Source organism: Phascolarctos cinereus, unplaced genomic scaffold, assembly GCF_003287225.1.
Source record: "Phascolarctos cinereus isolate Bilbo 61053 unplaced genomic scaffold, phaCin_HiC Scaffold_4;HRSCAF=312, whole genome shotgun sequence".
Lineage (NCBI taxonomy): Eukaryota > Metazoa > Chordata > Mammalia > Diprotodontia > Phascolarctidae > Phascolarctos > Phascolarctos cinereus.
The window spans coordinates 213638625-213652633 of record NW_027555847.1 but is presented as its reverse complement, the minus strand read 5'-3'; the positions used below and the strand labels follow the sequence as shown (position 1 = coordinate 213652633).

At 35.2% G+C, this 14009-nt stretch overlaps 1 protein-coding gene across 1 annotated transcript in view; it reads right to left on the bottom strand.

The window, feature by feature from the left end:
* The window catches only part of TRRAP (transformation/transcription domain associated protein), a 170470-nt gene that overhangs the window by 23610 nt on the left and 132851 nt on the right, over nt 1–14009 (bottom strand). The window contains 4 exon segments of the mRNA XM_078152903.1: nt 6485–6746; nt 7854–8053; nt 9636–9726; nt 10968–11132. Coding sequence (XP_078009029.1) covers nt 6485–6746; nt 7854–8053; nt 9636–9726; nt 10968–11132 — 718 coding nt within the window.

Genomic DNA, 14009 nt, shown 5'->3' with positions numbered 1-14009 from the left:
ACGATGAATAAGGCTATGATAGGTGATAGATTCAAAGTAGAATGAAGCATACATTTTTACACAACAAGATTGATTTAATAGCTGAATGGGGGAGTAACTGGAGAGGAAAAACACTTGAGGCAGGGAAGTAAAGCAAAAGGCTACTGGAAATATATAGTTCAGGTGTGAGGCAAGGAAGGTCTGCACCAAAATGGTGGCAATGTCAGAGGAGAGAAGAAAGAACATGATAGATGTTTTGAAGGTAGAACTGATAAGACCTGGCAAAAAAATTGGATATTGGGGGAGTGAGAGTCTGAGGGAGAAGTTGAAGATTATGCCCACATTATGAGCTTGGGTGACTAAAAGGGTATTGGTACCCTAGACTGTAATAGGGAAGTTAGTTCTGGGGTATGTTACTAAATAAATCTTCAACTATACTTAAATGACAAAAGATTATATTGCTATCAAAAATATTAAAATATAACTTAAAATTGTACTAATTATTATTACAATTTACATGATGCAGAGAAAATAATTGGTATATGGGTGATTTTGTGAGATCCTTCATTGCAAGTCTTAGGATAAAAGCTTGATAAAGAACTATTATCTTATTTCAGGAAATAAAGTTTAAATTCAAAATTGGTGCTGCAGGAGAATTAGTTTTGATATTTGTTTTCAATCTAACCAGTTCAAATAGCTACAATTGGTTTCTATACTAATAGAGTAGTAGAGATACTGTATCTCACAAAATCACCCATCATTAGCACTCTTTACCCAAAGTAAAGAACAATTCTTTACTTTGTTTCTAAGACACAGTTGCCATAAAGCTGTTTAGATTTCTACAACTGTCTCCTTTTCATTAAAGATGTTGGAAGGAAAGGGACAGCAAGCAAACAATGAGGAGACTGGTACTAAATTAACAATTCATTTTCTGCTGCCATCACAAAGCCAGCACTCATAGGCTCATCTTTCTAATTTCCCACATGCTGACCCCTAGCTAGAGAAACAACAATCCAGTACAAAAATCAACTCAGTGTCATTCGCTGACCCCCCCCCCACTGGTTCTAATTCTCCATTTGAAAACTTTCATTAGTTATGTTTCATAATTAAAGCTATAATTAAATGCTATAATTAGCATTTATAAATGTTTCCATTTGCAAGTAATATGAATCTCAATTATCCATTAGCAAAAGCCATATAAACTGCAATACTGACAAAGATGAGTTTAGGATTCCAAGAAGAGCTAGCAAAATCATAAGATTATGAAGATGGATTGTTCAAAAGAATATTAAAGACATAAGTAAAATTTATTATCATCTATGTCTGCAGAAGAAAACAGGTTATAACAAAATGAGTACCTGTTCTATTTAAGCTCTAAGAGGGAAGAAAATACTTCAAAATTTCTACACTTTTATTGATGTGAGTACCCCCTCTCCTGATTCAGAAGGCAAAACCTCTTATAACGAACTGCAGATAATTTCAGGAGTTGCTGTGTCCAATTGATTAAGTGTACTATGGTCAACCCTAAAGGCCAACCCCCCCCCAAAAAAACCCAAAAAACCAAAAAACCGAAAAAACAAACCCCAAAACAAAAAAACACCCCGTCTCTACTCTCAATGAACTTATGATCTTGCAAGAACAAAGCAAGAGTTAAGACAAATAAAAATGCCAAAACAAAACATTAAAATGGCTAGTTATTTTCTTTAAAATAAAAAAAAATGCTGTTTGTATTTCCTTTATCTCACATCAAAATGGAAAATAACAATACTCAACAATCTGAAATAATGTTAATTAATCCCAGTTTTTAACTGTCATCTTCAATCACCTGAACTGCCTCCATGACAGTGGGTGAGGATTTCCCTGTCACCTAGTGTTAATAATTAGAGGGTCAATGTTTTATCTTAACACATACACAGGAAACTCCGTGTTGGAGAAGAGCCTTTAAAGTGTGTGTAAATTATAACATGAAAAAACACTAATACTGGAATCATGATTTTTGGTTCCTGAAATTGTAGATGGCATGAAGTTTCTGGAGTTGAACACTTAATTGATGTTAATTTAAATTTAATGTTAATGTTTTCACAACCAGGTGAGGATTTGTTATTATAAGGCAGACTACATCTATAACTACACTCCTAGGACCACCATCCATGTTGCAGCTGAACCCTTTGTATATGTCTTCTTTTCATTTAGAATGGGAGCTCATTAAGAGAAGGATCTGTCTGCCTTGATTTTATTTTTGCATCCTTAATGCTTAGCACATTATAAATGCTTTTTCATTTATTCAGTATAGTATATAAATATAATCCTTTAGAGAGCTTTGATGTCTGCAGGTAACAGGGAAGGCTTTGGAAAGTCCTGAGTATGAGCATGGCTACTGTAGCTTCACAGTCTGTCTTTTCAAGGGTGGGCATATATCTCAGTGCTTGGGCTTTCCTGTCGAAGCCCTCCATGGCAATCGCAAACACCTATGACTTACAAATAAAACCTATTCTATCTCTAAACTTGGGATGTAGGAAACCTCTATGAGGCTTTGAGACTGAAAAAATCAAACTGTAAGCCATGGGAGTTATGGGCTGTCATTCCAATCATGCAACAAAATACGATGGACAGTAATCAGAGACTTCTGTACACATAATATCCACCTAACAAAAACACTAGGCTTATGATACTCTCAGCATTACAGACAGCTCTCCTAAAATGATTTGCCCAGAACTGCAAAATGAATATTTTGCCACAGTTCATAAGAGAAAATCACTATTTCTAAAAGTGAATCTAATAAGCGAATTTATTATATATACTAAGATTACATATAAATGCACATAAAATATTACCTTCAAAAGCAAATAAACACATTAAAATATTAGCAGATGGACATACTGCATAAAATGCTAATATATTCCTCACTAAATTTGACAAGGTAATTTATTTGTAATAATTTAGTAACATGAGAAACAGTGTGGCATAGTGGTCAAAAATGCCACCAAAACCTTGGTATAAAAGTTCCAACCCTGACATATGCCTGGCAGCAAGACAATGGGCAAGTCACTTAATTCTTCAATGTCACAGCAAACTCTCTCAGATTATAAATCGTAGAACAGATGCCAGTCTGCATTGGTAAAGGGAATTTTCCTCACTGTAAGCTTTCTACACCAATAAAATCAAAGATCTGATTTTAATTTAATTCATTTATGCTGAGATAAAATTACATTCATGGTAAACAATCAAAAAAAGTATGCACTGAGGTTTTCAGTAAAAGGTTTCTGCTAAAACAGACTCTAAAAAGCAAGTGGCAAATCAATGTTGATATTTGTCTTTCATTATTAAGGCACACATTATCCACAAAATTGTCTAACTGGATGTGACTTTTGCTAATGAATAAGAAAACCATATGGAGTACAATTAGTCCTTAGTTAATTGTCAAGAATAGAAGAGCACCTACACATTTTAGTTCTAAAATCTCTCTAGTTGTAATGAAAAATAAACTTCTATATGCCCAACTAATTTGATAATTTAAGATATCAGAGAATGTCACAAATGCATGAATATGAAAGGATGTACCAAAGCAGGCACTGATTTCAATTTATAATGCTATTTTTTGTCTTCTTTCTACTAAACTTCTCAAACTAGTGGTTCTCCCGGGCTTATTCCATTTTCTTAACATTCGGTTCATTCCTCTTAATTGTTGTAATCTGGCTAATAGTGCTACCACTCTGGAGACTGTCAGGACTACAGTATCAGTAAAGACTTATTCTGAGTCCCCACCATACTTAACCTCTTTAGCATTTGACTCTAGTGATCACACTCTCTTTAAAAACTCTCTTGTTGTCCAATTCTTTTCCTCTTTATCCACTTTCACCAACACTTCTTTGCAGATGATGCCAAAAATCATTATCTCTGGTCCTGTCTGCTCTTCTATCTTCCCCTCAAAATCCAACTCCCTACTTGACATCCCTATTTTTTATCAATAGTGTTACTAATAATCAACTAAAATAAAGATAAAAAACTAAGTCTTTGACTCCCATCTCTCTTTCAATCTCCATTTCTATCCATTATTTTATTCAGTCATCAAGTCTTGTTGATTCTTTCAGTGTCCCTAGCAATTCTTTCTTTTCTATTTCATAGTCAACACCCAGATCTAGTTTCTTATCACTGAGTCCTGGCTTGTTGCAGTAACTTCCTAATTAGTTCCTTGGACTCATCTCTCCCCTTCCTCTGAACCATCTACATACCAGATTAATCCTACTAAATAACTATTCTGTCATATCACTTTGTTGGTCAGAAACTTTCAATATCTCTAAATGCTGACGTATAAAACCAAAACTGATGTTTGATACTGACTGCAAATGTGGCCCAAATTTTATTTTTTCCCCTTACAATAAAAAAATCCTCATACCACTATATCCTGATATGGAAATAGCATTTAACTTTTAAAGTCCTACACAACCTGGCCCACAACTATCTTTAAAGCCTCCATGGACTAAGATGAAGCCAACTGGTCTTCTCTGTGCTCCTTATTATTTTTTGACATTCTGTCTCCCTATCTGTCCACTGGCCCTCCTACACACCTGGAATGCCTGCTTATTTTCACCACACACAGTCCCTCTCTTCCTTTAAGACAGAACTCATGTACTATTTTCCACATGAATCCACTTCCTGTTCCCCATAACTGCTGCTGTCCTCCTACTTACAGTTATTTATTTTTTTAGACTTATACTTATTAACTATAATTATATTTTTCCATATATTTTATATCTAATTGTCTCCTATGTTAGAATGCAAACTCATGCTGAGCAGGGACTGTCTGATTCTTTGTATCCTTACCACCTAATATAGTACCTGACACATTAAAGGCACTTAATAAATACTTAGTGATTAACTGCCCCCCAAAACCCACCCTACCTCAGAATGCTCTTATTTCCAGAGAGTACCACTCCTCCTCTAGGTACCCAAGGTTCCTAGCTTCAGAGTCATTCTGGACCCTTTGCATCATGACCCCTCAGATGCCAAGTCTTGCCCACTCTATCACCACTGTTCGCCATTCACAAGGCCCCCGATAATTCACCTTTATAATCTCTCATCTAGAGAGCTTACAATATACAGCCTCTTAATTAGTCTCCTTGCTTCAAGGGTCTTCCTCAACCCATTCTCCATAGAGCTTCAGAAGCACAGTTCTGACCGTGCCAATGCCTGACTAAATAAACTCCAACAGTTCCTATTTCTTCTAGGGTCAAATACAAAACCTTTTGTCCGACGTGTCAAGCCTTTCATAATCTGGCCCCAAATAATCTCTCTAGACTTAATATACATTATTCCCCTTCGTGCACTCTTTGGCTCACCAACACAGGCCCGCTCCCTGCTCCTCACACACAACATTATATCTTCTGTCTCTGTGCCTTTGCAAAGGCTGTCTCCAATGCCTGGAATGTCCTCTCTTTCCCTCTGCTTATTGGAACCTACAATTGCATTCAGAACTCAGCTCAAATAAAACTTTCCAGAAGAAACCTTTCCTAATTCCTCCTCCCACTCAAATTATCTTGCATTATACACACACAAAATGTGTGTGTATGAAACTGTATGTGTGGGATATGTATTACACTACACACATATTCTTGTTATCTCCTCTAATAGAATGTAAGGTTCTAGAGAGCAGGACTTTTAATTTAATTAACTACACTGCTTTTAAAAACTTTTTGTTGAGACTTTTATTGATTGATCAATGGGCCAGGGACCATCTTTATCCTTGAATTATTATTCATAGCACTTTGAATAGAGCAGGCTTATTTTATTTAAAATGCAGTATCAATTCACAAAGATATTTACTATGTTCTAATTCTCTATAGTTTTAAGAAGTAAACAGGAAGCATAGCATATTTTACTATTTCCTTGCTTATTAGATTTAGTTAATTAAACATCATCGTAAGGGCTCTCAATGTTCACGGTGGGACAAGACAAAAATGTAAGATGTGAAGATCACAGCTGTGACCAGTTTTTTGCAACAGGATGGCTATCATGAGATATCAATGAAATATTCCTAAATGCAGAAATGAACAAAGCAAGGGCCAGAGGCCATAAGAATAATCTTTACAACATCCAATAAATTCAGAAACTAGCTAGAAGTCATTTAAATAGCAATTTGCCCTGGCATTCATTTAAGCAATGGGCAATAGTCTGAAACAATATAAAGAGAAAACTAGATTCAAAATAAGGGTTCTCTTAACCAGGAAACATAAATCAAGTAAAGGGTCTGAAAATTAGTAAATGTGATAACTAATCAGAAAAAAAATTCACGTAATTGTTCTTGGCCATGTCTTATTTAATTCACAACTCACACAAACTTACCGGGAAAGTGAAAAAGGTAAAATAATGTATTCCTTTAAGAAATTTTTATTTAAGGTTAATAAGTACTAAGTCAGTTCTTAACATGTTAACTACTCATCTTTATGCCTTCTTTTCTTTTTCCAAAGGAAATAAGAAATGTGAATGTGGGCACCTGAGCACTCACCTGTTGTGAACTGTCCTTTCAATTTCTGAAAGACAGGATCCTGCGCTGTGGCTTGTGCTCTTCTAGCCAAAGACTCAGAGGCAGCGCTGGAAAACATGGTAGAGACATTAGACACATTTTCCAGGCCAACTCCAAAGGTGCTGACCAACTTCTTGACAAAATTGAGAGTGTGCGGCGTGATTTTGGCATCTGAAACTGTTCCATTTTTCTCAAAAGCTACAGAGTAACATTTTGCCAGGCCCTGCTGAAGCTGTCTGAGAACCTAGAGGAAAAGAGATGAAAGATGTGTTATAATAATGGAGCCCTTTCAATCAACAAACATTTATATTGAGGACCTTAGTACTTGGTGCTGTGAGTTTATGTAAATTAATACAATATGGAAATACAGTCTAGAATTAAAAACAAGTCTGATAACCAACTCTTGCTGATCTAAGCACTGTATTCCAATTCATACTATTCAAAAGTTAAAATTATGTAAAATATGGTAATTGGTCCCACTCCAACAGAATATGTGGTGCAAATTCAAAACTAAGCAGGCATAATACTGAGCTATACTATCAATTCAGTAGTTTAACTACAAAAAATAACCTAATCCTTTTCTTTAGCTCATTTTCTTTTTACTCTCCAGCATTTATTCAGAGCAAGCTTTCTTCCTCTACTCATCTGGTAAATGGTAAAAATAAAACTGGAAATAAAAACACATTTTAATATTGGGTTAAACAATATAAATTATGAATGTAAACTGGCTGCTAGAAATATTAGAGAATATATTACAAATTAAATATATATATATATTTTTTTTTCAGATTATCCATGAAACCATTTTCTTCCATTAATGCTAGTTGAGAGTAATTAATCTTAATTCAGTAAATATTTATTAAGCAGTTATTATATGTAAAACACTTTGGCTGGCAGAAGGGATACAAAGCAGTAAATTAAATAGTATTTATTAGGTACCTACTATAGGCACGATATTAAGTGCAGCCTTAAGTCCAAGCAGTCTGTGCCCTCGGGAAGCTTACATTCTATTACTTCATTAGCTATACCTAAGAGTCCACATAAGGAAGAAATTTGGCTCATAGAAATTACCATCAAGGATGAAACAACCATCATACTTTTCAAGGAAGGTTTCTCAAAGGTTGAAAATCTGTTTTTTTTAAAGTCTTTCATTTTTAGATATGAAACTAAGTTTCTTAATAAAAATGTACTAGTATATGAAAAAAATATATAGTTATTTACAAAGTCCATTTTTATTAAAAACAACCATAATAATTCATAAAACAACAAATTAATTCTACAGAGCAGACATCAGGTAACATACATGCAAATCATATCACTATATAGAATTTCCAAACTCATAACCAAATACCTCTTCATGCCAATTTTCTCTAAACCAGACCATCTGATCAACAATGCCTTCCAGAGAAGACAGCAGAGTTGGATGCAATTCTCTCTGCATATGCATAATTCTGCTGCAGCGCCACATTGGGGCTGTGGCTCTAATTGGTCCAGGATCTGATGCAGAATGGGACTGATTGCCTACTGAACTTGGCTGCTGCTGTCCAGAATCTGAGAATACACACAAAAAACTGCAAATTATAAAGCATAGTGTGATGTCTTACTGGTGTGAAAGCTAGACTTGGTTTTAACAATTCTCTAGAGGAACTATCAATCAACCAAAAAGTGGCAATGCGGCATGATACAAAGATCGCGGGGCTAAGAGCCAGGAGGACAACCCCACTCCCAGTGCTGTCTTTCATTGACTGCAGGGTCACAGGTTCAGGGCTGGAAGGCATCTTGGGAATCCATCTAGTCCAACCATCTCACTTTGCAAATGAGGAAAGTGAGTCCTTGAGAGGGGCAGAGACTTGTTTGAGTTCACACAAGCATTCAGTGGCAGAGTCAGAATTTGGACCTGGTTCCTCGAATTTCAAAGTCAGCATCCTTTCCTCTGTGACCCAGCAACTGGATATTCTCAGCAGAAGTTCTCTTGGTTATAAAACACAGATGGGATATGCCCTCCCTACCTCACAATGTGTCTGTGAAGATCAAGTAAAATGACATAACAGGATGGTACCATGAAAGCTGCCAACTGCTTTGAAGGGGAAGTGGAGGAGTAGTGTTACGCTTATTTTATGCTGCATACACGTCACAATACGTCACTTTCAATTAATTTCCCAAGGACCTAAAAATAATCTACAAACAAGTCTGAAACATACACAGTATCTAAGACACTCTAAGATCTAGGTAAGTAATTTTTGTATAAAAAAGATAAAACTAACTCTGGAAATAGTGAGCCCGGAGTGATTGTTTTTCCAGTTCTATCTTTGATCTTAACAACACAAAAACACCAAATCTTGAAAATTAATTTACTTAGGTATTTGTAAAGAACAACTCTTATAAAGATTCTTAATTTATAATTTTCCCAAAATAAAAACATACATTTAACATTTATCATCTTCTTTATGTACTGCCACACTTACCAGTGAATCCAACAGGGCCAGAGTCTACCTTGCTAATATGATTCTAATAATTAACTATTGCAAATGATCAGCATTTCTAATTGGCCATATTAACAACAGACAAAATACTTAATATACCAAAACTGAGAACAAAGTTCAGAGCACATTTTTCTAGCTAATGACAATTACTTAGTTTAATATTATTAACTCACAAATCAAGGCTGTGTAATTAATATTAAATTAAACACAGTTTTAATTCTGAGCAATGAAGAAGTTTTCCTTGTGCTCTTTTCAGGTCAAGTCAAATCAAAAGGCATTTATTAAACTCCTATATGCACCAGGCCAGTGCTGGGCATACAAAAAAAGGCAAAAACACTTCTGACATTAAGGAGGCTCACAATCTTAATGAAAGGGAAAAGTTACAGGATAAAGACAAAAATAACCATGTGCCAATTTTGGTCTATACCTTAGAGAAGGGAGTTGATACAGTGAAAATACAAGTGATCTGGAGTAGATATTGTATTTGAAATTAAAAGAGTATAGAAAATTCTTTGAGCTGTTCTCACACTTTATCTATCCTTGACAAATAGCAGAAGCATAAGATACACTAAAAAACATTAATACTTCCTTCACATCTTTTTATCCTTCTCAACTCTTACCAACTCTCTCACAAAAAAGAAAAAACTCACCACTTTTGTAACGCTCTCGCTGCTCAATTTTCAATGTCAAATATAGAGTTCTTATGGGAAAGTAAACAGCTTGAGGATATACTCTTCCAACCTATTAAAAATATAGAGGAAATATCATTCATTCATTCATCACTCTGTTACTGATAACTAGACTTAAATAAAGAAAGCAAATTTGTTTACCATACTCTATAAATGAACAACTAATTAGCATTTAATATACACAACTATATTCAACAACATGTGTACTTTACTAGTGATCATGTTGTATGAGTCACATTAAATGCCTGTTTCACTGAAAAACAATTAAAGCATTCTAGTTTAGCTATGCCCTCTCCCCCCAAAAAAGGTCTAAGCTAGGTTACAATGGTGTGTTTCTGCACATTCTATCAAGGGACTCTTAATGAGGAGCCTCACTATCATATTGCCCAATAAATCTGAAGACAGCAAAATGTAAGAGTACCTGGATCAGCACAAAGATCTTATTCATGCACATAACCAAAGAAAAAGAGCTATAATGACACCAGTTAGTCTTTAAATTAGGCCACAATTCCCAGCGAACCCAACACTACCTGAGAGCTGGGCCCATTAGAGTGTAACCTTACTCCACATAACTGCAGTACTGAGGCTGAAAAAAAACCAGCCACGTCAGGTAAAAAGACATCATTTTTACCAAACTGAGGTTTTATGGTTCCTCTAAAAAGGCTGAGTAGACATTATCGTGTAACTTTGGCCTTATAAATCTATTAATCATGCCTTCTATTAAGCGAGGGAAATAATGCATCTAACTCATTTGTAAGATAAGGGCTTACTAAACTACAGCAGATTTGTTCAATATTGAAGAATATTAAAAATGTGATTTGTATCCCAAAGGACATTATGCTTTAAGCAAAACACTAAAACCTTGGCATAAATCTGTACCTCATTAATTAAATAAATTGTCAATTTCTGGACTGTTACAAAACATAAGCACATTTGTGGAAGTTCAATACAAAAATAAACATCAGTTTATAAAAGAATAAATTGCACTTAAGGTGATTCTCACAAAATTACTAATGGTATACCATTTCTTTATTTCATTTTACAACATATGTACATGTTGCCCAAATCAATGAGATTGCAGTTCCAATGTTACAAAGGATCCATTAGCTATCACCATAAAAGTTCATATTGAAATGATCAGAAAGTTCTTAAAAGCACATTTTCTATCACTATTATGTTGAAATTAAATCTCTGGTTTAATATACTAAACAAAAAACTTGCTTTCTGAAAAGAATGCAAAAGATTTAAGGTAAGAAATCAATCAACAAATAAAAATACCTTAATCAAACCTACCTGACTTATGAGGTTCAAAAGAAGCTTGCCTTCAGAACCAACTAAACAAGTTAACAGCTGTGGGATCCAAGCCAGCCACTGGATGGGAGGCACTCCAATGCAATATTTATCTACTGCGTCTGCCAACGTATTTTTGTCATCATCAAAACTCAAGAGCCATAATACCTAAAGAAAAGACAAAATATTTTAAAATTTTGACTATATAGCTTGTTTGCTGTGATCAGTAAGAAGTAGGCAGAAAGGGAAGGGAATGAAAATAACACCTATATACCAGGCAATGCAGTCAATGTGTTAAGTGTTTTACACTTGATCCTCACAACCCTGCTATTATTATCTTCATTTTAAAATCAATGAAATCGAGGCAAACAGAGGCTAAGCGATGTGTCAAAGGTCACATAGCTAGTAAATGTCTGAGGCAAGATTTGAACTCAGGTCTTCTTGACTCCAGGTCCAGTGTTCTATCCATTGCACCACCAGCTGCCTCCATGTAAATATAAATTTAAATATATTTCTCTAATTATAAAATACCATAGAGATAATACTGGCATCACTAATTCTTAGTCATTTGTCTAAGACCAAATGATAAGCTGATTTTATCAAATAGCAAGGAAAAAAGAAACATTATCATGAAGCTTATTACTACATAACTTGAAACAGGAGAATGTAAATCTAAAATTTTCATGTTAAAACATAGGAAACAAAATTATCTTTTAGAGTTATCTTTCAGATAACTTTTAAAAAGCAGCTTTAAGAATAAAGATCTCAAACGCAGCTAGGTGGCACAGTGGATAGAGCACCGGCCCTGAAGCCAAGAGGACCTGAGTTCAAATCCAGCCTCAGACCAAACACTTGACACTTAATAGCTGTGTGACCCTGGGCAAGTCACTTAACCCCAACTGCCTAAAAAAAAAAATCTCCAATCAATAACATATGGTACCAGCAGTAGGAGATATGAAATTTCATGATCAGATCTTAGTTGACCTGATCAATCATGTTAGGGAAAAATCAAGGGTTCTGAAAAGAATCATCAAGTCAAAAAATTCAAAATGCTTTTAAAACATCATTTAAAGAAACTCATTGGGACAACAAGATGGCACAGTAGATAGAGCACCGGCCTTGAAGTCAGAAGACCTGAGTTCAAATCTGGCCTCAGAAACTTATTAGTTGTGTGCTACGCAAGTCACTTAACCCTGAATGCCCCGTCCCACAAGAGAGATAGAAACTTACTGACATTTTGTTTATTCTTTAGTGATCTTTTTGCTATAATGTAAAATATTTTACTTTGACAATTTCATGTTATTTTTCACATGCTTAAATGTACATATGGGGCAGCTAGATGGCACAGTGGATAGAGTGCCAGGCCTGGAGTCAGGAAGACTCATCTTTGTGAGTTCAAATTTACTAGCTGTCTTACTTTGGGCAAGTCACCTAACCCTTCTGCCTCACTTTTGTCATCGGTAAAATGAGCTGGAGATGGCAAACCACTTCAGTATCCTTGCCAAGAAATCCTCGAATGTGGTCACAAAGAGTCAGACACAACTAAAATGACTGAACAACAAAAAGATGTACATAGGTACATATTTACTTTATTCAAAAGATTCCTACACCAAGAGGAATGCTCTAAATCAAAGGCCTCATAGGTCCAGTGTGTGTGTGTGTGTGTGTGTGTGTGTGTGTGCACATATGTGCATGTGTTTATGTGTGTATGTGCCACTAATGTAAAACAGAAGCTTACTAAATCATGCCATATTTTTGTTTTTCTCACCATACCTAGCATTGCACCTTACAGAATGTTGGTAATAAGTGCTTACTGTTGAATGCCTATAGATTAACTGAATCTATGAGGAGTGCATTTCTACTGAGACAGCACAACAATTTTTAAAAAAAGTCATTAATGATAAATGATGAGAGTTAACTACCAGGGAAAAGGGTAAATTTACTTAGGGAATGTTTCTAAGCATTTTAATAAAGAAATTTAGTGCAAGATATTTAAAACTTGCTCTGACTTTCAAACATTACTACTGGCTGATAAGCAACAGGTAACATTACAAGCTAGAATTTGGACAAGAAAGAATAGCTCACACTTAATTCTAACTGAGGGATCTCAGGACTTTTAATGTCCAAAGTTGGTAAAGAAGCCCACTTTACTCAAGGATACAAGAAAAAAACAGTGTGATCCTACATAAAAGGCTAACTAGTGCCACCTATTGCATCCCATCCACATTCACTTCTTTAGCAAATTGGTATTATTGCTTGGAAATATGTCATTCAATCAGTAATCAGGTTCTGATTACAATTGTTTGTTCAAAAGAACACTAAATCACATAGTTTCTACATAGAGAATTAAAAAAAATCAACCAAAAATAGTACTAGATTCAAACAATTAATTCAAAGCTTGGAATCGACTAATGCTGATATCTCTCTTTCCTGCGAATTTTTTCTGTGACAGAATGAATATAATTTTCAAGCAGCAGTAGTATATAGTAGTATAATAGTCAACGTAGCAGTTACAGCACTGGATTTGCAGGTAAGGGAGACATGTTTACACACCCAGACACCAGCTGTATAATCATGAGAAAGTCACTTACACTTTCTCAGAACTTCAGTTTTCTCACCTACAAAATGAAGAGGCACTTTACAAACCTTAAAGACCATACAGCTGTCAATAATCACGGTAATAATAAATTATATTATTATCATTGTTGTTGTTGTTGTAACAGTCTTTTAATCCCAAGGAAAGCTGCCAGGATGGATTCATACAGAAAACAATTTGTTTTGAGTGAAATATGAATGCTGCCATTCAGTAATGGTTAGAAAGCTTTGAAGCCAGGAAGAATTTGCATTCAAATTCTACCCTTGCCACATATTGGTTATGTGGCCTGGAAAGTCACTTTACTTTTCAGTGTTCCAGGTAACTATTTAATAAGACTGCGGCAGAAAAGGTAAGGACTTATGCTGGTAGGGAGACTTCCTCATCTGGAAATTCCCTACACCAAAGAAATCATAGGCCCAGTCCTTGTCTCTATTCCTAGATATCAATTA